Source organism: Balaenoptera acutorostrata, chromosome 2 (genome assembly GCF_949987535.1).
Source record: "Balaenoptera acutorostrata chromosome 2, mBalAcu1.1, whole genome shotgun sequence".
NCBI lineage: Eukaryota > Metazoa > Chordata > Mammalia > Artiodactyla > Balaenopteridae > Balaenoptera > Balaenoptera acutorostrata.
In genome coordinates, this window is record NC_080065.1 from 145526700 (window position 1) to 145551731 (window position 25032).

General features: G+C 38.6%; 1 protein-coding gene across 1 annotated transcript in view; it reads right to left on the reverse strand.

Annotated features, from left to right (window-relative positions):
• The window catches only part of RNF145 (ring finger protein 145), a 64275-nt gene extending 44200 nt beyond the window's left edge, over nt 1–20075 (reverse strand). The window contains exons 1-3 of the mRNA XM_057540208.1: nt 19722–20075; nt 12702–12905; nt 4212–4320 (exon numbers count right to left, since the gene is read on the reverse strand). Of these exons, the coding sequence (XP_057396191.1) occupies nt 4212–4320; nt 12702–12885 (293 nt within the window). The 5' untranslated portion in view covers nt 12886–12905; nt 19722–20075. The remainder of the gene's footprint in view (nt 1–4211; nt 4321–12701; nt 12906–19721) is intronic.
• Nucleotides 20076–25032: the final 4957 nt, after the last annotated feature.

Consider the following 25032-nt stretch of genomic DNA (forward strand, 5'->3'; position numbering starts at 1 on the left):
AAAACAAGGTATGCCTATACATGAATTAAAGCAAAGAGAGACCCAGCTTTTCAAGAGTTCATGAAATTTTCAATATAAGGAATTAATACTTGCAAATGTCTTTTTCTACAGCCAATTTTTGAAGTATCAAATTAATTATTTAAATTATCCAAGTACTGATTTTCCTTCTCAGGACCATACTACACTCTACCTTGATATAAGTAGACTGGAGTGAATGCTGGAAAATATTTGCAAATCATTTAACTGAGAAGGCACTTGTATCTAGAATATGTAAAGAATTCCTACAACTCAATTTTTTAAAAAAGACAAATAACCCAAGTAAATAATGGGCAAAGGATCTGAATAAACATTTCTCCAAGGAAAACTTACAAATGGTTAATGAACACATGAAAACATGCTCAACGTCATTAGCCATCAGAGAAATGCAAATCAAACGCACAATGAAATATCAGTCCACACTTACTATGATGGCTATACTGAAAAAGACAGGTATCAACAAGTATTAGCAAGGATGTGGTGAAACTGGAACACTCATACACTGCTGGTGAAAATGTAATAGTGCAGCCACTTTAGAAAATAGTCTGGTAGTTCCCCAAAAGTTTAAACATAGATACTATATGATCCAGCAATTCCACTCCAAGGTATATGCACCCCCCCACACAAAAAGGACACCTACACAAAAACCATAAATGTTCATAGTGTTATTCGTATCAGCCAAAAAGCAGAAACAACTCAAATGTCCATCAATGGATGAACGGATAAACAAAATGTGTTATATTCATACAACAAAATATGATCTGGACAGAAAAATGAAGTACTGATACATGCTACAACATGGATGAACCTTGAAAACATGCTAAGTAAAAGAAGCTAGGCACAAAGGATCACATACTATACAATTCAATGTATATGAAATGTCCAGAATAAGCCAACCCATAAAGACAGAAAACAGACTGACATGCATAAGGCTAGGGGAAGGGGATTGGTAGGAAATTGGAAGTGACTGCCGATGGATACAGGGTTCCTTTCTGGAGTGATAAAAATGTTCTAAAATTGATTGGGGTGATGATTTACACAGATCTGTGAACGTATTCAAAACCATTGAGCTGTACACTTTAAACAGGTATCTGAATTATATCTTAATAAAGCTGTTATTTTTTTAAAAAGATACTTGTTTAGGAAGCTGCCACATGAAATATGAACCTTTATACTTTTTAAACTAAAAAATTCAGCCTTAATAGTCTATAAATGAGACACCTTCAAGACACAAAGTTTATTAAACGTGACATTTTATTAATAAGTCAAGGATTAACACATCTTTGCTAATCTTTTTGAGATAGCACCATGTAGTGTCAATTATACTAAAAAGAGAAATACTAAAATATGCCATAACTTGAAATTTGTTAGTTTAACACCAAAACTAACTCCATAAGATAGGCATTGTCTTACTTTACAGTTTCGAAGAATCAACTTGCCAGGGTAACATATTTACTAAGTAGGGAAACTACTTCATATCCTACTGATTCTAAAACTAATTTTCTTTCCACTAACCATGCTATTTCCCTAACAGGACTGAACTAGGAATCCGAAAACCTGGATTCAAGTTAAAGTCTGGGATCATGCCTTCCTAGATGTTGGCCAATTTCAGTTTTTTCATCTGTAAATCTCAAAGGATTATAAGAAGGATCAAAATGAAATAAAAAATAAGAAATGTTTTTGCACACTGTAAAATTTTATTACAATTCTTTTTACTGTTTAAAATAAATATAAATTTTCTGATAATGAAAACAAACTTTAAATATTGGAAAAAACATTCCTATAAACTAAAAGTAAAACGTTGAAATTGGCAAAGAAAAATGGTTAGAAAAAGGCTTTCTTTATCTCTGACACTGCTAGGGTCCCCTTTATCCCTACATAACAGAATTTTGATCTCTCTAGAAAAGCCTGGATGATAATACTGCAGATAAAAATAGAGATACAAGGTTTTAGCCATCACTACATCACTAAACCTCATGGAAACCAAAAAACCATAAGGGGAAAGTGCTGGTTCACTGTTCTTTCACCAGGAATTATAACAACATATAAAAATAACAATTTTAATAGCTCTACCTTCAACTTTCAGATTTCTTTGATTGATCATCAAAATCCTATCAACTCTAAAAAGATAGCATTATATAGCTATACCATGGAATACCCCACCATGAAAAAAAATCATTTTTTAAAGACTAACAACACAGGAAAATGCTCACAAAACATTGCTGCATAATAAAAGCAAGACATAAGAAAGTTAAAATTCACTGAGCACTTATGATGTGTCAGAAATTGTGCTAAGAGTTTTAAATGCTTAATCTTAATGAATCTTTATAATAGCCCTTAAAATATTATCAGCATTTTACAGGTGAAGAAACTGAGATGTACCTTTCTGATAAGTGACACTAAGGTTATAGAGCAGTAAATGAGAAACATGGATTTGAACCTATCCAATCCCCATCCATTCTTCCAAAAGATATGTCATTCTTAGGTGCCCAAACACTCATTTTACACACTAAAATGGTGACTAAGGAGCCCATGCTCTAACTACTGCATTATACTCCATAGATACCATTTTTATTTAAAAATGAATAAATTAAGATAGGTTAGTGTCTCCAGCTTGAGCTGAGATTCAGATGTGTCTGGGTAAGGCCACAGGAACAGACTGCGTCAGGGTTTGGGACTGGTGGTCCTGGAATGGGAAGGATATCCTGTTGTCTGAGTCAGTGCTGGCCCTTGGACTCCTAGCCTAGGCTCTATGGAGAAAGATGCTGTAGGAAAAGGCTCAAGCTGTTCCCGTGAAGGAGGCTAAGACACAGGGACATACTTGTGTGACACGAAATTAGAAAAGCCTAGAGTAAAGCAGCTTGATTTGAAACACTGTGACAATTACAAACATGCAGCACTGCTCTTGCAGCTCCATATTTTGCAATTCTGACATCCAAGAACATACCCTGGGCAAGGATAGCAGCAGAAGTTAAAGAGTAAGACACCACCCTCCAGGTACCATTTTGAGCAGAGGAAATCAACCAGATAGGAACAGAGGAGAAGAATGTGAGAAGACTGAGTTTCTGGGAAATACTTGGGGGACTTCAGGAAATAACTAGATGAAATAAGGAAGATGGAGGTCCTGCTTCAGCAAAAGGGACCAAGAGTCAGTGACTGTTAGTAACTGTCACTCTTTTGTACCCAATGAAGTGGTGAAAAGTGGAAGGTATTAAAAAACTGGAAGGAAATAACAGAATCTTAACAGGTCTATCTCAGGGTGGTATAATTTCAGGTGATTGCTACTGCCTTTAAATTTTCTATATTTCCCAAAAACTGCCTACAGCGAACAGTATAATTTTATAATCAGGGGGAAAAAGGTTTTTTAAAAGTCAACCATTCAATTCTAGTAATACAAAAATGCTATTTTTAAGATTAAATTTCAAACCTACACCAAAATCTGTGTTTCAAACCTCTAGAAAATTATATCTTGTTATATATGCAAAGTAACTGCCACTCTTCTTAGAATTGGGAGTACATTTTGCTACAGTTATACATTTCAATCAAAACAAATATTGTACCCTCAAAACTTATTCTACCCCATTACATTTACTGTTAACAATATTAACAATTTTAATATTGTTTCAAAGTAAGAAGCTCATATTCATTGGCAGACCAGAGTCTTAAAATTTAGGACCAGCAGACCAAGACAAACAGACAATACTTCTAAAGAGGCAGAAGTTCTGAGCTATACAATTAACCTCGTGAAATAATTTATATCAATCATCCACTATATACATGGTTGCACCTTATGCTGATAACTCATGCATCATAAACCGACTTCCTAAAATGATGACAGTAATGAAGTCCGTAATTGTTAAATAGTTCCTGTATCCTGTCTTTGGATATTCTTTTCTCAGGTAATAAAGAAAAGCTCATGGGTATCTTTGTAAACATACCCTTAAGGTCCGTTTCATAGTAAGACTGTTTTTAAAAGCAGAAAAAAATTTTGAGACATAACCCCAGCTATTAATCCTATATGATAATATTCATTTAGAAAACAAGTATCAAAAAAAAGTCTGTTTTGGATACCTACCAAAGTCTCAGCTTCTTAACAGTGTTCATGAAAAGTATTTTATTGGTAAAGGAAAACTTTAAATTCAGTCATACATTTCAAAAATGGCTCACATTCTTACCTGGAGATTTGATGTCCAGCATAGAGGAGCAGGGCAGTCAAAAAATATAGGTAAAGCTGAACCAGATGCTGCCTGGGCAAGGTTAGTAGCACAACACTTAAGATATAACCTGTAGTAGAAGTTAAGAGAGATATAAATAAAATTCGATTCTAATTTAGTCTTCCAGTTAATTACAATAATAAAAAGAGCTTGAAGTAAATTACTTCCCAATTAGGTTTCAACAACTTTGAGGTTTTTTACTTCACTACCAAAGCAAGTTTAGGACAGCAAAATCAGTATGGATTTTTCTATTAAAAATATAAAGCATTTTTCATTTCCTTTGTAAATTTTTCTACTTTATAATCAAATATATCACACAAAGGTACAAGAGGATTTACTCCATCATCTACCTTTCCTTGTCTCCTTATTTCTTCTATGCCATTTCTCTCATTCTCTAGTCCCAGAAGAACTGAGTGTCTTACTGTCCCTCTCTATGACTGCGCTTTCTATGTGACTCAGATTTTATTTTTCCCACTCCAAAAGACCCTCTACCTCCTATATCTTCAATCATTCCCTTGACACCATCCTCAACTCTCTTTTCAAAGGATGTGCAGGGCTCTTCTCCCCAGTCTTAAAGAAAAACTTCTCTCCACAATGATTTCTCCTTTTCCTATTACCTATTTTTCTCATTCCACTGACAAATGTTATAAATTATCTGTACCAAAGCCTCTATTTTCTAACTATTATTCCCTCTTTACCCTTTACAATCTTAGATCCTCTACAAACCCCCTTTTCTTTTCTCTAAAGAAACTTGAAAGTCAACAATTACCTACTTGACAAATCTAAGACTCAAGTTTAATCCTTGTCCCAGCATCTGAAGCAACTACCCTCAAAACTTATTCTCTGGCTCTGTGACGTGGGTTTCCTTTTACCCTCTAAATCCTCCTCTCTACTTTCTTTTCACCCTCTCAAGTGAACACAGAAAATTTAGTTCCTGAACAACTTCTATTCTCTATTTAAAGTATCTAGCTCAAAGAATCTATTTTCTTGTTTCAAATATACCATTCCAGATGACACAACAATAGTTCTGAGAACCCACTACATAAGCAAAAAACCTTACTCATTTCCTATTCTAAGTAGACATCTCGTAGCTCATGATGCCTGAGATATACTCCACTTAAAGGTTCTCATATACAATAAGTACAAACTGAGCTCCCATCCTCCTCCCTCAACAAGCTAGCTCACCTCACCCTCTTTCACTCTCCTAAATCCCATTCACTCTGACTCAAACCTGAGTCCCCTGTTATCACCCAGTCCCACTGAGTCTTCCTCAACAGATCTCTTACGTTACCCCTCCTTTCCAGTCCCTATGCCCCATCTTAATCCGCTCTGTAATGTAATAATTTATTGATACTAATTGCTATTTTTCTTTGTCTCTTCCCATCCTTATCCATCCTATGCTTTGTTACCAGGGTAATATTCCCAAAACTATCACTTTCATTTAGACAACTCTCTTGCTCTAAAACCTTCAAAAGTTTTGAACCTCTCAGTGTAACATTCTATGTCTTGCAAAAATCTGATCCTAGTTTATTTTCCTCTTATGAATGAGTCTTTATTAGGGCACAGATGTCCCTTCTTAGCACCTAATGTCTCGCTCATGCTGAATCGATCATGCTTAAAGCTAAAGAAACAGGAGTGGTGCTACAGACGACAGACTTCCCACACATCCGAACTTCAAGAACAACCCAGCAGAAGCCAGAGATACATATTTCTATCTGCTTTTCACTTCTTAAAATAATTTCCCCCAAATAATTGTGTTAATCCCTATCTCACAGGACCTTAGAAGTATTTAAAAGGATGTTTATTATATTTAGCAAGCATTTTTACTGTTTGTGGCTGAAGGATTTTCTAATCAGTCTCCTGCATGAAACGTTTCCTTAAATTCTTGACTTTTAATGAACTATTGTTTTCCTTTCCAGATATTATCTTTCCCTTCTCCTGCACATCTCATAAAATGAGCTGCCAAATCCTCTAGATGGAACATACTCATTTCATTCATTCTTTCAATTATTCAGTCATTCAACCAACATTATTATGTGTAAAGTATGATCCATATGCATTCCTAGACATGGAAAATCCAAAGGAAAAAAAAAGATTCACAGTCTAGTGAAAAAACAAACAAGAACAAAAGTATGATACATTATTGGTGCTCTATTAAACAAAAATTAGAAGGGCTATGGTTAAGTGATTAAGTTTCACCTGGACCTCAAAGAATGAATGGATCTTTACTAGGCTAAGAAAAGGGGGAAACATTCTAAGAAAAAAGAACACAGCAGGTCCAAAAGCCATGAAAGCACGAAGGATATTTTCAGGAGACAGTAAATTCTATAGGCTAGACTAGATTCTGGTGTAAATAGAAAGAGTATTGGGAGGGTACTGGGAGATGATGCTGATAGAACTGGTGGCTAAAGCCTCAGTATAAAGACTTAAATAGGGTAATAAGGAGCTTAGCCTGGGCTAACGTTCTCAGATCCTTTAGATACCATTTAGGTGAGGTAAGAAAACAAAAAACAACAAAAACCATATGGCTCACCTATACCCCCATTTTCACATTCCAGTGAAAAAATAATTCTGTGATAATAAAATATATCACACAAGAAGATTTTTGAGAGATTATGAATACTTATGCTGATATAAGAGCAGTAGGAATAAATCATCCGAACTACAATAAACAGTTGATCCTTGAACAATGCCGGGGTTAGGAGCACCAACCCCTCCCCCTCCTCTTCAGTAGAAAACCTGAGTGTAACTTTACAGTTGGCCCACCGTATCCACAGTTCCACATCCACGGATTCAACCAACTGTGGATCATGTAGTACTGTAGTACGTATCTACTGAAAAAATCCACATATAAGTGGACCTGCACAGTTCAAGGGTCAACTGTATACATAATCTAATTATTTGAAAAATACAAAACTACTGCAGATGCAAATATGCATCACTATTCATGCTATAGGATTATCCAAACAGAACACAACAAACTAAATTGATAATGATGAAGCTAACCCAACAGTAATGTATAATTAAAAAGCAAGACTGGCAGTACTTAAAAATGATGACCTGCTTAAAATAACATTGATGAATCTTCCTAACAAAATATAGAAATTTCTAATATTTAAAGGATTATTTTAGCAGTGGGGGAAAAAATGAGGACATGGAATAAAACAGTAGCTTTGGATATAGAGTTGGCAGGGTCAGCTATGAGATACATATTCAAATACGTCTTAGTGGTGATCTACTGGTGAGTGGTTGAGAACAAGGAAGTGAAGATGGTTCTGATGTTTTTAGCTTAGATAACTGAGAGGATGGCTTTGCTATTAAGACAGGAAATACACAAGAAGGAAGAGGTTTGAGTTGAAGTAAAGATGATGAGTTCAGTAATAAGTTGAGGCGTCTGTAGAATATTTAGGTGGAGATATCTAACGGTAGTTAGAAATTCATTTATTCAGCATCAGGCACTAGCTAAGTACTGGGAATACTGAGATAATAGACAACCCCAATCCTACCTTAAAGGAGTTAACAATCTAGTTAGGAAGATAGATGAGCATATGGACCCTTAGAATGCAGCACAATAAGTGCTATGGTGGAGGTATGAACTGGATACCATGGGATCAAAGAGGAGGAACACTACCATAGGCTAAGGTGGTCAAAAAAGCTGTGAAAAGTGTAGATAAAGATTTGTAGCCAAAACTATGTGAAATCACCCAAACAACAGAAGATGAAAATTAAACACAAATTCTGGGAATATCAAGACTAAAGAAGTCCAAAGAAAAAAATACAGCAAAAGAGTCAGAAGGAATGGTCAATAAGTTAGAAGAATCCAGAAACATTTTAAAAAAAGAGAAAGTGGTCAACAGCTTCACAAACATGGAAAGGTCTGCAAAATAGGGATATAAATGAAGTTTGAGTTTTACATGTTAGGTCGCTAATGATTTTAATGACTGCAGTTACAACAGAACTATTCTCATATCCACTCTTTCCTTTGCTACTGCTACCATGCTAGCTCTGGCTCTCATTACCTCTTGCCTAAAATCCTAATTGGTCTTCTTACCTCCAGTTTCTCCCCTCCCCAACCTATTATCCTATACAACATTGCCTAATCAATTTTAAGATGCAGCTCACCTGCTCAAAATTCCTTACTGACCCATCACTAGCTACCAAATTAAGCACAATACCTAACATCTGTATTCAGGGTTTTTCACAAATGGCCCCATTCTTCCTTTTCAATATTATTTCTATTCCCCTTTTTATATCCTATATGCTGCAAAACAGTTCTATAATTAACATTCCACCAATTACATTTGGACAGTCACTTTTCTTTGCTGTTCTCAGACAGAACCAACACTGGAAAGCTTCTAAGTTCAAAGGTACAATTATACTCCATAAGCAAAAATATTAACACTGCCCACCTTGATTTTTAAGCTCTTAATAACAAACAATTAGAGGCTATAAAGGGGAAAAAAACTCATAATAGTAATAAAAAAGATAAAATACCTAGGAACAAACTTAACAATAAGTCTAAGACCTATATAAAGAAAACTTTAAACACTCCAGAAGGACTCAAAAGAAATCTGAACATAGCAAGTCTCTCTGTGTTAAGGAAGAGTTAGCATCCTTAAGTTCTCTCTTCATCCTAACTTAAAATTTTAATAGTTTGCAATCTCAGCAAAAAGGTCAACAGGGTTGTTTTTGGAACAAGATTAGATAATTCTGAAGTTTATACAGAAAACTAATAATAACAAAAAAACTCAGAGAGGGAAATAAAGAAAAATGAAGAGACTAATTCTATCAGACAGTTAAAATATAATCTAAATCCTCAATAATAAGAAACTAAAAAAACAGAAGAAAAAGTTTAGAAATGGAATAAAACACACTGTACAAGCAGATAAATTCTAAATGGAGCAAAAGACTTAAATGTAAAAAATGATAAAACAAAAATAATGCAATAAAACATGACAATTCTTTATAAACTCAAAAACAGAGAAGGCTTTTTTTAATTGATTCAAAATCCTAAAGCTATAGGAAAAAAATGATAAATTCAATCACATAAAACAAATTCTGCATGTCAAAAAAATCTGAAGCGGGCTTCCCTGGTGGCACAGTGGTTGAGCGTCTGCCTGCCAATGCAGGGGACACGGGTTTGAGCCCTGGTCTGGGAAGATCCCACATGCCGCGGAGCAACTAAGCCCGTGAGCCACAACTACTGAGCCTGCGCATCTGGAGCCTGTGCTCTGCAACGGGAGAGGCCGCGACAGTGAGAGGCCCGCGCACCGCGATGAAGAGTGGCCCCCACTTGCCGCAACGGGAGAAAGCCCTCGCACAGAAACGAAGACCCAACACAGCCATAAATAAATAAATAAATAAATTTTAAAATAAAAATCTGAAGCAAAATCAAGAGAACTGAAATTGGAAAATATAATTCCAACTCATCACACAGGGTTTATTTCCCTAGTATATACCAAACTCCCATAAATTGGTAAGAAAAGGCTAACAAACCCATAGAAAAGTGAGCAAGGGACATGTACTGGCAACTCAGAGGAGGAAATACACGTTTTTTTAAAACACGTGAATAAATTCAATCTCTCTCATAAGAGAAATACAAATTAATACTACATTAAAAAACAACCATTTTTCACTTACTGAGCAGCCAAATATTAAAGTATGATAACTCTGTTTTGATAAGGATATAGGATTTCAGGAACTCTCATCCACCGTTTGTGGAGGTACAAAATAGTAAAATCCTATGGAGAGCGTTATCAATCAATAGTACAAACGTATATATACTCTTTAACCCGGCAGTTTCACTTCTAATAACTTATCCCAAGGCTATATTTGCACCTTTTGAAATGATGGCTATACAAAATTATTTAGTACAACACTGAATGAAACAGCAGAAGACAGAAGCTATCTAAAACATCCTCCAATGAAGTAATTCGTGCAATAAATTACGGTACAGCCATACAAGGGTACTGTGCCACTATGAAACAGAATTGGAGGGCTGGGGGGAGAGTGAGGCCTCAAGAGTTAATCAGAATCTTAAGATTTGGCAGAACAGAAAGTGTCAACGTAAAAAAACAGTAAATATCTAAAAACAGCAGTTATGGCTCTATGATACATCATTAAGTTAAAACAAAGTTTCAGAAGAGTAGTATTATCATCTGTACTAAAAAGGGAAATATATACATTTGTACTTCTATATTTACATTTATATATCAATATATCTTTATATTTACTTATACATGCATAAAAATATCCATAGAATTATACACAAGGAAATAAAAATAGCTACTTGTTGGGACTCAAAGTGAGAACTTAGTGGATGAGGAACAGAGATAGGAGGAAGGCACTTTTCACTGTGTACCTTTTATGCTTTTTGGTTTTTGAACCATAAACTACCAATTTTAAAAATTTATTTAAGGGTGAAATTCTGTAAACTGGAACATTACATAAACACTACATAATACTGACACAGAGGTTACTCTAACCAAAAAACTGTTAAGCTGAAAATATCTACTCATGCAATCACTGAGCTTACTCTACCATAGCATGTAATAAGTGTATTTAAGGAGGCTCAACTGGGGCTCCCCTGGTGGCACAGTGGTTAAGAATCCTCCTGCCAATGAAGGGGACACGGGTTCGAGCCCTGGTCCAGGAAGACCCCACATGCCGTGGAGCAACTAAGCCTGTGTGCCACAACTACTGAGCCTGTGCACCTAGAGCCCGTGCTCTGCAACAGGAGAAGCCACCGCAGATGAGAAGCCCGCGCGCCGCAACGAAGAGTAGCCCCTGCTCTCCGCAATTAGGGAAAGCCCGCATGCAGCAATGAAAAATAAATAAATAAAAATAAAAGAAGACCGAAAGCCTCCAAATTCTATCTGAATGAGGCTAAGCTTGTAAAAGTATTGATGTCTTTCCTTAAGGAGGGCAGAAATTCCAATGATCTGTCCTTTGTTTTTATTTGCATAAAACTGTATTTTAAAATAAATAAATAAATAATAAATTCTTAAAAAAAAAAAAAGAAGGCTCAGTTGAGTTCCCAAAGTTATAAGCTGGTGAGTATGAACTGCAACTGTACTAGGACCCATACAATTTCTGCAATTAATGTTTCTGGTTATTAGGCAGCTGTTTTTATAATAAATATTTCAATCTATTCAGAAATAATACATATGATAATCACATTTTTAAAACCACAGTACGAATTACTTTAGCTGATCAAGCTAAAATTCTAAGCCAAGTACCCAATTGTTCTTCTACTACAGACTGGAATTATTTTCCATAAATTGGCTAACATACAAGCCTTGAATAAAGGGCTGAGAATTAGTGTTTTGCAGCATAAAAGAACCTTCTCATTTCAGAGACTTTCCCAAGGTAGTACCAACTAAGAGAGATGAGTTTATTGTACCCAGATGTTCTGCCTCTCGTGCACTGTCTTTTCTACTATACCACACTCCTTCCCACAATGGCTTACTTGGTAATCTCTTAGAGCTGTAAGGGGTTCTCAGGGCTAAGTTCTGAAACGCAGAAAGTTCTTTTATAGATAAAAATAAGTCTCATAGAGACAAGACAACCCTTAACAATTTTATAAAAGATAAGCTTTACAAATTTTAAAAAGATATACTTGTTGACAGACAATTCTAATAATAAAAATATTAATAAAACCACTACAGTACATCATTCAAACCACATCTTGAGTTATAAAACAGCAATGTTAAATGAAAATATATTGTTGCTATCATTACATATAAAACAAAAACTAACCTAAAAATTAAGAATCATGACTTTTATTCTAGATGGATTTTATCTGCTTCCTGCCTGTATTTCTTGACTTTAATTTCTTTAACCTTTAACTCTAATTTCTTTCCACATTATTTCTACCACTAACTCCAAATCATATCAATTATATTTCAAGGAGCACTTGTCTTAATATTATAATATCATTTTCCATATTTCATTTAACTGAAATGAATACTTTACCTTCAAATGATACTAATGTTTTGGAACAATAAAAATACTGCATTTTAAAAAGCTTACTTTCTGAATTACTACCAAATCCCAAAATAATGACAAATTAGAACAGGCCAAATGCCTGGAAAGGTATTTCCTGTTATTTATTTTATTCACATTAAAATCTAAAATGTTTTCTTCTATGTACATCAATTATATCTTATAAACCTAGAAGAAAAAAATAAATTAAAAAATAAAATGTTTTCTTCTGCCTTCTCGTTTCATACAGTAAAATAAATCCAACACTGTCTGTTTTCCTCTACCCCTAATAATTCATGTGCAATTGTAAGACAAATAAGACTATAAACAAGATTCATATTCATCAACTATATTACTGTCATCTCAATGTAAAAGGACTTCATTTTACCCAAATTTAAGAATATTCAAAGACATAAAATAAATCAGAATGCTCACCAGAAGCTTAAGAAAGATACTGTAGACACTTACCTACATAATGCATATTAAGAGCCAAATACTTATACTGGAAAAGAGGGTTGTTATTGAGGCTACTCCTCTGGATCTGCTGGAAGAAGGAGCTGACATCCCATCTGTACAGGACATCCAACAGCATGATGCTTGGCACCCGCAGGGCCACATTTAACACTGCCTCCAGTTTCTCCTTTGCAGCCATGTTTTTTTCTTGGAGCAGACCTAAAATTCAGGAGACACAATATATAAAAATAAGTTACCTCAAATAGCTTTCAGATATCCTCTTATCAATCTAATGGATTCTCACATACTACACAAAAACTATGTTACAATGTAAAAAAAGCTCCTTAGACACATCTACTACTTCTAGATATTTAGGAAATAAGCTTTGTATTGTGTTTTCACATGGACTCTATCAGGTCTGCTCAACTTTAAGACTCTGATGAAATGTTCAGACCTCAAAATTTGTTTATAAAAAGCTCCTGGGCTTCCCTAGTGGCAAAGTAGTTAAGAATCCTGCCAATGCAGGGGACATGGGTTTGAGCCCTGGTCCAGGAAGATCCCACATGCCGCAGAGCAACTAAGCCTGTGCGCCACAACTACTGAAGCCTGTGCGCTTAGAGCCCGTGCTCCGTAACAAGAGAAGCCACCACAATGAGAAGCCTGCGCGCCATAACAAAGAGCAGCCCCCGCTCGCCGCAACTAGAGAAAGACTGCACACAGCAACGAAGACCCAATGCAGCTAAAAATAAATAAGTAAATAAATAAATCCCATAAGCTGCATGGCATGGTCAAAAAAAAAAAAAAAAAAAAAAACCTCCTAATTCCAAATCTAGGCATTTAACAAAACACCCTATAAGAATACTGTAACCTTTGTCCAATTATCTTGAAAAATTCACTCCTATAAAAATCTTTGAGATTTACGCAGCTTTTTAAAAAGAGGGCAAATTTTAATCTGGAGCCTGTGCTCCGCAACAAGAGAGGCCACGATAGTGAGAGGCCCGCGCACTGCGATGAAGAGTGGCCCCCGCTTGCCACAACTAGAGAAAGCCCTCGCACAGAAACGAAGACCCAACACAGCCATAAATAAATAAATAAATAAATAAATAAATAAATAAATAAATAAATAAATAAATAAAGAGGGCAAATTTTAAATAGTTATTACATGAAAAAGCCTAAGTTACTCAATAAGAATTTCATGATTGCACATTTAGCGCACAGCTTCTCGTAGTCTATCCTTTTCCTTATTACTTAAAATCAAAACTGAAGTACTGAATTTATGTGATATAGATACAGTTCAGAGAACTCATGATATAGGTAAAGATAACATTATTTGCAATATTGTTTCCTTGAATCATTAAAATTAAACTTAGTCTGAAATTCCCACAATCTGCCTTCAAAGTAGGAAAAAGCTCATTAAATTCTTCGCCTGACACACAAACATGCTGGCACATGGAAGAAGTCAGGCACTGTGGGTCTGCAGCCTCTGTCTTTGCTTAGCTGTTGATTAGTAGTGGTGGAATGGGGAGAAGAAAAAAAAGGAAGGAAATGAAGGATCTCCCAGACAATCTACTATTTAAAAGGACAATTTGGCGTAATACTGCTTTATATGATACAGCTGCAAATTAATCCAAGGAATTATAGACAAGAGAACAAACTGAAGTGGTAAAGGACAATTTTAGGAGTAATGATAATTCTAGATTGTTGGCTCTGACAATATTCTTTTAAGAACTTTGCTGAGAAAGCAAAACACACTTCTAGCTTTGGCAGTAATTTCAGACATTACAGGACAAATGAAAACATTGATTTCTGAAGAAAATTATAGTGACAGATTGCTATGCTATGGTTAAATATTTGTCAGTATTTCCATTTCACCCTCTAATTTTCATAGCTTCCTAGCTCAGATAGCTGGGGGAAAAAAAAGGCAGCTCAACTTGGCAAACCATTAATATAAGTTTTTCAGTCACTTAAAAACTGATTTATTACATATCATTCCCACTACCCAAATGTTATGTATATCCTACCAATAATGCAGAATTAACATTTTTATAAATAAGAACTGTAATTCTGATTACTTTAAAAGAACAACACCGCTTTAATAATTTTCCTACATAAGAAAAAGATAATATTGTGAGAGAATCACAACCAAATAGCTGTGTCCTAAGGAGAAAAAAGTGCTGAGAAATAAAATCTCTAATCAACATTTATTACAAATTATGCCATTCAGGAACCTAAATTTCTCAAAGCTCATAATATTATTAAGAAAAAAAAATATTCTGGGAAGACATACACCAAAATATTCACATTAACATCCTTTCAACAGTGGCCCTGGGGTGATTTTTATTCCCCTCTATCTTTTTCTGTTTGCCAAATGTTTCAGTATACCCATGTATTACTTGGTGGGGAGCAGCCCACTTGAAAAAATAAATTCTTGGTAAAAAGTGTAATGTAATGTGCCTAAGCTATCTAGATGACTTAAGGAAATACACAGAAAGTAACTACTTACTCTGGTGGTCAAACTGGTAACTCAATGCACTCTTGGAATTCATTTCAAAGTACACAAATGATAGATTTTTGTCACAAACCACCAGTCACCAGTGTGAAAATTACCATGGACCTAGATAAAAATATCACTGACAGGCTTTATTCTATAATGGAAAAGTATTTTTCCATATTCTAGAATCCAATATAAATCACTACTGCTTTTGTAAGTAACAACAACAACAAAAAGAGACAACTACTGAGTTAATATTTGTGGTCCAGGACTTCCCTGGTGGCTCAGTGGTTAAGAATCCACCTGCCAATGCAGGGGACACAGGTTCGAGCCCTGGTCCAGGAAGATCCCACATGCCACGGAGCAACTAAGCCCGTGTGCCACAACTACTGAGCCTGCACTCTAGAGCCCGCAAGCCACAACTGCTGAAGCCCGCAGCCCTAGAGCCCGTGCTCCACAACAAGAGAAGCCACCGCAATGAGAAGCCTGCACACCGCGACGAAGAGTAGACGCCGCTCGCCACAACTAGAGAAAGCCCGCACGCAGCAACGAAGAGCCAACGCAACCATAAATACATACATACACACATAAATAAAAAATATTCGTGGTCCATATTTATTTCATCTGACTTAGAGCCTTTGTATGTTTTTAATGTTTTCATTATTTTTAACTGTGCCCACTTTCACTATTTATTGTAGCTCTTACAGGGGTAAAGAAAAAAAATTTAAACCAATCCTGCATTAGAAATCAAAATTTGAAATGCTAAGGAAAAAAATCTCCCAGTTCTTACAGAGGACCATATTTCTATTACAAAAGGCCATTAGCAGAATGGTATACATTCCCTCTTAATTACCACTACTCTTGCCTCACAAACAGAACAAGGATAAAAAGAAAATCTTGGGTTCCTAAAGCTATTGATACAAAAGAACATCCAAGACAGATCCCTAAACTCTACTGCCTGCAGAGAACGAAATATCCCATTGAATAACAAATATATTGCTTACTACATGTTTCATTTATTTCTGTATATGAGTGATATTTCAGTACATCACTGGCAAACTGGCCATGTATAGGGGAGGGACATGGAGGAAACAAGTTTAACACACAGAAAACCAAATCTAAAATGTTACCCACAAGAGCTGTGGAAACAAATGAGAGGTGGGGGGAAAACACATTTTGAACCTTTCTGCAGTAGAAGTGCCACATGATAGGGTGGTGACCATCACAGACAAATACCATAAACCACACTCCGGCACCACAAACTAAACCAACACCTAAACAAAATGTTGAAATATATCTTACTTGCAGATACCTGAAATCACTCACATGTGCCAAATGACTAACTTAAATACGTGAAATAAAAATGGAGCCTTCTCTACTGGGGTAAAGAGATTATTATACCACTAAGATGTTTGGTTCAAGCCTAATTTATCTTTTTCTTAGATTTGTTAGTGCTAATGAGCATATTCTAAGTCAGAGGGAGCTCAAAATTCTCTTAAAACCAAAACAATACCAAATAAGCCTCGAAAATAAGCAGAAGAGCTGAAGGCAAAGAAAATTCAAAGGCCTGACACTCTCTAAAGCCAAGTATATAAGATACTTCCTGCCTTGTTCAGTTACGTACATTTTGCCTTCTGTGCATGATTTTTTTTTAACATCTGTATTGGAGTATAAGTGCTCCACAATGGTGCACCAGTTTCTGCTTTATATCAAAGTGAATCAGCTATACGTATACGCATATCCCCATATCTCCTCCCTCTTTCGTCTCCGTCCCACCCTCCCTACCCCACCCCTCTAGGTGGTCACAAATGTGCATGATTTTTAAATTTCCTCCTTGAAATGTGAAAAGAACTGGGAAAATAACACTCCACCACACCATCTCAGAAAGTAATGAAAACTAAATACGACTCATAGATGCTTTACACGGTAAAACAGCTTTAAAAAAAAAAATCCATCCTTTCTTTCCAATAACAGCAAAAAAAAAAAGGCTCAACAAAAGCTAACCAGGGCTTCCCTGGTGGCGCAGTGGTTGAGAGTCTGCCTGCCGGTGCAGGGGACTCGGGTTCGAGCCCTGGTCTGGGAAGATCCCACATGCCACGGAGCAACTGGGCCCGTGAGCCACAGCTACTGAGCCTGCGCGTCTAGAGCCTGTGCTCCGCAACGAGAGGCCGCAACAGTGAGAGGCCCGAGCACCGCGATGAAGAGTGGCCCCCGCTCGCCGCAACTGGAGAAAGCCCTCGCACAGAAACGAAGACCCAACACAGCCATAAATAAAAATAAATAAATAAATACATACATACATACATACATACATACATACATACATACATACTAACCAAAAAGAGGACCAAACGATTTCATTAAATGACATTCCCAGGCTTGGAAGCAGCAAGTTGCTACTTACAAACACAAGAATGTCCTGTACAAGTATAACATTGCACAGTTCATCCTTCACGTTTGTGGTTAGGACACACAGGGGGCCTCATTCTACACTTTCCTGAAAACACTACATTTTGGTTTTGAATATGAAGAAATCAAACAAATCATCAACAATACGAAAAACCTAAGTTTTTAAAGTCATAGCTCTTCTCATCTGCTGAAGAATTATGTTAAATAAGAAAAAGAAATGAAAATGTTATCTTACCCAAAAAATGAACAGAATTCACATCTCCTGGACAAAACAAAGAATGCCATATAATCCAATTTAAAATTATTCAGTACAGTATTAGATAATTTAATGCCGAAAGTTTTTACACCTTTTTCCCTCAGCACAGAAGAAAAACTATCATTCATCATCTTTGTCCAATCCAATTTGAAAAACAAAACAAAATTCTACCATCAGCTAAAGCCAATCTTCAGAAAGACAGATTTTCTGGCTGTCCATATCCCTGAAAATGTCAGAGGGCAGAGCAAAAACCTAAAATCATAATTAAACTCAGCCAAAAACTTAGATACCAGGGAGAACGCACTTCTTACATAAGCATTGGCACAAGTTTTAAATATAGCTGGCCCTCCCCACTCCCACTCACTGCTAGCTAACTCTGTACCTGATTTCCACATAAACTACTAGCAATTCTGTGGTTTCTGGTCTTCTCCAAATCGACAAAGATAGGGAGTCCACTCTGAATACAAGGGCCATCCTTCAACTTAAGCAGCCAGACAGAGGAAATAAAAACTGCTCTCTCTGTCATTGGGCGCTCAGCCTGGGTCATGACTGCAGCACCGACAGCTCATCCTTTGGGCAGGATTCAAGATTCACCAGAACTGCACAGTCCGTATTTTAAAAAATAAAAAGACACAGTCCCTCTCCTTTCCTTTCAAACTAGTTTCCTGTTTACTGGAGACTGCGATGCAAAGCCATCTATTAATCTTTGATGCCTTCTCACTGCAAAGCCCCCTTCCTCTCTCCCCGCACCTCCTCCCCCGCCCCCCACGCCTGCTGATCTCAGTTGCGTTTGAACTATAGTAACCCCAACCCAGCTCGCTGCAAAGCAGGCGCTGCCGCGGGGCTAAGAGATTACGTCCACAAAAACTCTGCCAGGAGAGAGGCCCGTGCCAGGGAGCTCCCCTCCTGTCTGGCCAAGGGTGCTGGCTCGGCCGCGCCACGCACCAAAAAGATTCTGAAGAAAGACACGGGCGAAGTTCTTCATCCCTGAACAGAAAGGGGACCCATTCCTGAAGGAGGGCAAGGGTCTCGGGGTCCTTGGTTGGTAAAAGCATAAGTGGAGGGGGATGCGGAAAGGATGGCAAACGAGAGAGGAAGCGATGGGGACAAAAAGGGATGAGGACCCCTTTTACTGTAAAAAAAGGACTGACAGACGCCATGCAGAGCAAATGGGTCCCCACTTGAAGAATGACTTGGCAGGCCTTTCCGCAGCCCCAAACAACCTCAAACCGAATGAAAGGGGAGAAGCTGAGTTTGGGGCTGCGTAAACCAAAGAAGACTAGGGTGAAATAAAAGAGGGAGGGAAGCTTGTGAGCAAAGTGGACAAAAACGAAAAAGAAGGAAAGTTGGAAGTGGGAACTGGAATAAAGGAGCTAGAAAGGAGCAGCTAGGAAAGAGGCAGCTCAGAAAGGGGCTTAAAAAAGGCCCCGAAATGGGGTACTGGGGAGGCGATGGGGGAGCGCTCAGAGCGAGGGCATCTAAGGAATGCCGGGGGAGATGAGAGAGCTCCAGGAGGGTGGAGGGTGGAAAGGCGGCGAACAAGGCCCGGGAGCCGGGAAAGGGGGCTCTAAGCTGGGCCCCGGGAGGGGAGGGCAGAGTCGGAGACAGCCGAAGGGGGGGCCAGGAGGACCGCGGGAGGGACTGGCGGTTGGGAGGGAGAGAGGGGCGCTGCCGGTGAAGAGGGGATGTGGACGCCGCCGAAGCTTGGGAGAAGAGGAGGGAGGCGAACGGGGGAAGGGGCGAAGGGGGAGAAGAGGACAGAGCGGGCGACTGGATGGGGGAAGGGAGGAGGGAAGGGGGAGGGGGGTGAGAGAGGATATGGCATGCGGACCGGGCGCCGGGATAGGAGTGGGCCGGCCGGGGCGGACGGCTCGGTCACCTCAGGCTGCGGCCTCCTTCCCCGCGGGGCAGCGCCGCCGGCGGACAGACGGACTCCGCAACTCCCCGGCTCTCTCGCCTGCCCTCTCCTTCTCCTCGGGCGGTGGCGGCGGGGGCCGGGACGGCGCGGCTCACAGCGGCGGCTCCTCCGCGCCGGGCCTTGGATGCAGCGTCTTGGGAGGCGGCGGCAGCGGCGGCGGCAGCGGCCCGACCCGTGCGGTCACCATCGTACGCGGCGGCAGGCGCTCGCGGGCCGAGCTCTTCAGCAGCCGGCGGCAGCCATGACCCCTTTCGTTCACTCTTCCAGCCCCCGGCGCTCTGCCGCGGCGGTGGCCGCGCTCCCGCGCTCTGCGCCTGCGCGCGGCGCTGCCAGCGCGGCGCGCCCCTCCCCCGCACGGGCGCGCGCGCACACGCGGTCACTCGCAGTCGCTCTGGCCGGGTGGTTCCCGCGCCGCCTCCGGTAAGTGGGCGGGAGATACAAGCCTCGCGCAGCCCACACTGGCGGGCTCCCGCCGCAATGGAGACGCGTACAACGCCAACATCTGCACGCGCACTGTGACACGCGCCATTCTGACACGTGCTGTTTCACACTCCCCAAACACCAGGAGCCACACGCGCTCACACCCATACTTACCTGCCAGGACCACGGGGGAGAGTTGGAAGGGCTGATCCTCACCCGATGCAGCCGCAGGAGCAATGATGCCAGAATTTTTTTTAACTCCCTTACTGACTGGTCTAGACTGTCAACTCCTTGGCGTCAGAGACCACATCTGTGATGGCTCAGCAGTGCCTAGCACAGAATAGGCGCTCAATAAACTTCTGTTGAATAAGTGAGTGGATGTATGAATAAATGAATTAGAACTATTCACTATCTGTAATTTTAAAATTCCGACCCCTTGGTTTAAAGAATTTGTTCAAAGAATTTTACTGTAGTATGAAATCAAGTAGTATGTGTTTGTCTTTTAGTCCACGGTTAAAAACAGATTAGTGTACACACCCCCTTCCCAAGGTTAGGAAATCCATTTGTTCTGTCCAAGTCCCTAGCACTGACCAGCATTCCTACCTTAATTTAAATGTGAACACACCTTGGCAGGAACTGTTCCGCACTTACCCACGACACAAAGCCTGAAACACATTGCGCACAGAATGAATCAAGGATGTTGCTGGTCTTCTGGGCTTTGGCAGGACTCCTTATTCTCCAGTTTTTCTACTTCCCTGCCTCACCACGACCCTCCACAAATCCCCTGGCCCTCGGCCCCTTCCCAAAAATACCCCACACTGTTCCTTGCTTTGTCTTTGGTTAGTTCCTGAGAGCCAGTTGCTACTAGAAACCAGTCTGGCCTTTGAGGTTGGCAATGCCTACATACACAGAAGATACACACCCAGTAGTGGATAAAATGTTGCCACTAGATTGGAGCATCTTGAAATTGTAAAGCCTCAACTTCTGCGTGTTAGAAAAGAAATTAACGTCCTTCAACCTAGATTCGTGTTGCGGGCTCTCCTTGGAAATTCAAGCCTCTGGCCTCTGTACTCTGGTAAATCCCCAATTCTGAGCGACCTTTGTATCTGGCTAAAATTGTAAATGCAAACTCTACATTTAGAAGATGTAATTCCTGTAGGCATCAATCAATCAAATTCAGAGTAACTTCCCTTCCACCAGTTTGATATCTCTACAGAAATCAAGTTTTTAAAATTTCTGGGAATTGCGTTCATAACTCTTTATAGCCACCTTTCATCCTGGTGCCTTAGACTACTTAAGAGTAATCATTAAGCCTGCTACATTGCCAGGAGGCAGTTTTATAAGCCTCTTTATATTGCCTGGTAAATGAGAAATTACAGAGGCCACATGACTAATGACTGGAGTAGGAAACTGCCCAAGATAGCAAGGCCTTTCCTTTGATTTCCTCCCTGTTTTAACAATTTTACTACTGACTCAGTCAAGAAAACATAAGGCCAGAAACAAGATTACAATGAAGTCAAAACCTATATAAACAGATTCGAACTGGATTGATTTATTCTTCTAGGGTGAATTACAGAATCTTGAAAGTATTACTTTAGCACTGTTACTGGATTTGTGTGTTTTGTTTAAATGGAGGAGAAGCCTACCTCAGCTCTCACCTTTCCTTTTTTAAAGGGAAAAACACATTGGTGCGAAGCCCTGTAACCCTCACTTAAGTTCTCTGGACTGGTAAAAGCAGGAAAAAGTCACGTGTCTTTTTCACATTTGATTTTTACAGCAGCTTCCTGTAAAACACTGGAGCTCAAAACAAGCAAAGAAAATTACTCTGGTAATTAAAGGGTTACTGCTGTTAGTGCTGCTAATCCAGTTTCGGGAAAGCTCCACATAGCCAGAAACAGGTAACCAAATCAAACTAAAGAGAAAAGCAGAGGGAAAAAGAACAAGGGGGTGGGGTATTAGAGAGGACTGCTCAAATAAAAGAAAGCAATCACAGTGCAGAGTAAGTACTTTCTAGAGGCACCCAAACCCACACAATCAGGAAAGGTCAGGAGAAAAAACATGGTAAGTACCTGGAACCAAGCTTAAGGAAATACCCAAATGCCACAGCTTAGTCATAAAAGGAATGAGCTTCATGTGCTAGAAGGAAAGAAGTGGAGTGTTTATGACTATGGAATAGTCATAAACTGTTCAGGATTCTAAAGGTTATCTTACTGTTCACTAACTGTATTCAACATGGAGGAGGAAGTCAGTTCAAAGTTTGGAAGAGTGCATATTTGTTACAGTTCAAGCCATTCCAAAAGGCAAGTCTCTGAATTCCTTATAAAACCAACTCTTGCTAATAATCACATAGAAATAGTCCTTTGGTTCCAACCTGCAGATATCCGGTGGCCAGTTATGCCCTGCCTTTTAGATCCAGAGATAAAAGCTCATATACCAAACTTCACATAATGGGGCCAAAATCCAAAGAACTTGGATAGCCAACATTGGAAACACGGGGAGAGGAAAATTTTCATGAATTCACTTATTCACTCACTTTATTCATTCCTAATGTTTTCTGGGAACTTCAAGGGTTTTCTCTGTCCAATTCAAAGAGTTAACTCTCTAGAATAGAAGTCTTGATATATAAAATCTCATTCAACCTGGCACCTCCACAGTTTGATTTTGAAAGCCAGGTCTAAGAGAAAAACTATAGTTTTCTCAGGTAACATGGGTCAGTAAAGGGGAGAGTCACTCTTTTTGAGATATAATTGAGATATAATTCACATACCATACGTTACACCTATTTTAAATTGTAAAATTCAGTGGGTTTTAGTATATTTACAGAGTTGTGCAGCCATCACTGCCATCAATCTTGGAACATTTTCATCACTATCTCCCTTCTGAAAAATCCCTGCATCCATTAGGTCACTCTCCCTTCCCCCCAGCCTTAGGCAACCACTAATCCTTCTGTCTCTACAGATTTGCCTGTTCTAGACATTTCATATAAATGAAGTAATGTAAGATGTGGCCTTTCACATCTGGCTTATTTCACTTAGCATAATGTTTTCAAGGTCCATCCGTGTTGTAGCATGTATAGGTACTTCATTTCTTTTTATTGCCAAATAAAATTCTATTGTATGAATATACCACATTCCATCTATCCATTCATCAGTTGATGGACATTTGGGTTGTTTCCACTTTTTGACTCAGAAATAGAGCTGCTATAAACATTCATGTACTACAAGCTTTTGTGTGAACACATCTTCATTTGTCTTGGGTATATACTTAGGAGTAGAATTAAATTTCTGGGTTATATGGTAACTCAAGGTTTAACTTTCTGAGGAACTGCCAGACTGATTCTCAAAGTGGCTGCTCCATTTTTACATTCCCACCAGCAGTGACAACGAAAGATTTACTCTTGGATTCAGATGCCCCCTACTTGTTAGATGTGGGACCCTGTGCCAAGTATACAAACGCCTCCATTTGTCATCTGTAATCAGGAATAATGATAGTATCTACTTCACAGGGTTATAATGAAAAATAAATGAAACGATGTATGCTAATATTCCTGGTACAAAGTAAGCCCTCAGTAAATGTTATTAGTTCCCTTTCTTCTGCCTTTGGTATTTGGTTGGCAACATTTATTCTGTAATAAAGTCAGATAGAGATAAAATTATAACTCCCTGTTAACAATGAGATGCATACACATAGTTGGTGCTGAATAAATATTTTTCATGGATAATTGGAAAAGCAATAGCACTTGTATATTGTTTTAATACCAAAATAAATTTATTTTTTTCTACCTCTTGTGGAACTAAGACCTAGACTGCAGGAGGAAAAAGCATAGAAACACGTCAGCTTTTTGTTTGGTCAAGATTTTTTAGCTTTTCCCTCAAACATTTTTTTATTTCCCCAACTTTTTATTTTGAAGAGTTTCAAATATACAGAAGAATTAAAAGAATATTACAATCATCACTCATACACTCACCATCTAGAATCAACAATTGTTAGAGTTTTGAGCATTTGCTTTATCTATATGTGTGTGTCTTTTGTTAAGCTATTTGAGAGTAAGTTGTATACATCAACACATTGCACCCCTAAATGCTCTAGCCTGCCTCTTCTAATAATAAGAGCTTTTTCCAATATTACCAAATGCCATTACCACACTTAATAAGATGAAGTATAATTTCCCTAAATCTTTTACTGTGCAGCCAATACTCAGTTTTTCCAAGTTCTCCTTGAAATATCTTTTACAGATAACTAGAACAAAGATCCAATCAAGATCTTTTCTAACCTAGATCCAATCAAGTTTCACTCATTGCCTTATTGCTATGTCTTACCAGCCAGCTTTGCTTTTAATCAGTCTGAGAGCTTGTGACTGTTTTGAATCTCTAACATCAGCAGAGAAAAAAATGTTTTGTCGTTGTTTTCAGATTTAAGCTCAGCTGGTGTACCTCTATCCTACCCAGCCACCTTCTTTGTCTTGATTCTAAGTAAACCTGAGATGGTTAATAGTATAAAACTGTGTGTTGCTTTTCAAGCATGATGACATCCAACTAAACAGAATGGATATTGATTGTCATAGACATTACTTATTTTGCCTCCTCAATATCTATTTCTCTCTCTCTCTTTTTTTTTTAATACTACCTTGAATGTTCTAGCCATGTAGTCTATTGGCTATTGGCCATGGATGGATCAATCAGTTTATCCTATCTCCCATAGTGATTAGTCCAGGGAAGGACCCATGACCCAAGTCAAGCCAATCAGGGAAGACACAATAGGGCTTATGACTGAACTATTGAGAGAGTAAAGTTTCTCTTTCCTGCTAGACCTAAAGAAGGAATCCTATAATTTCATGGACTACGGGCAGCCA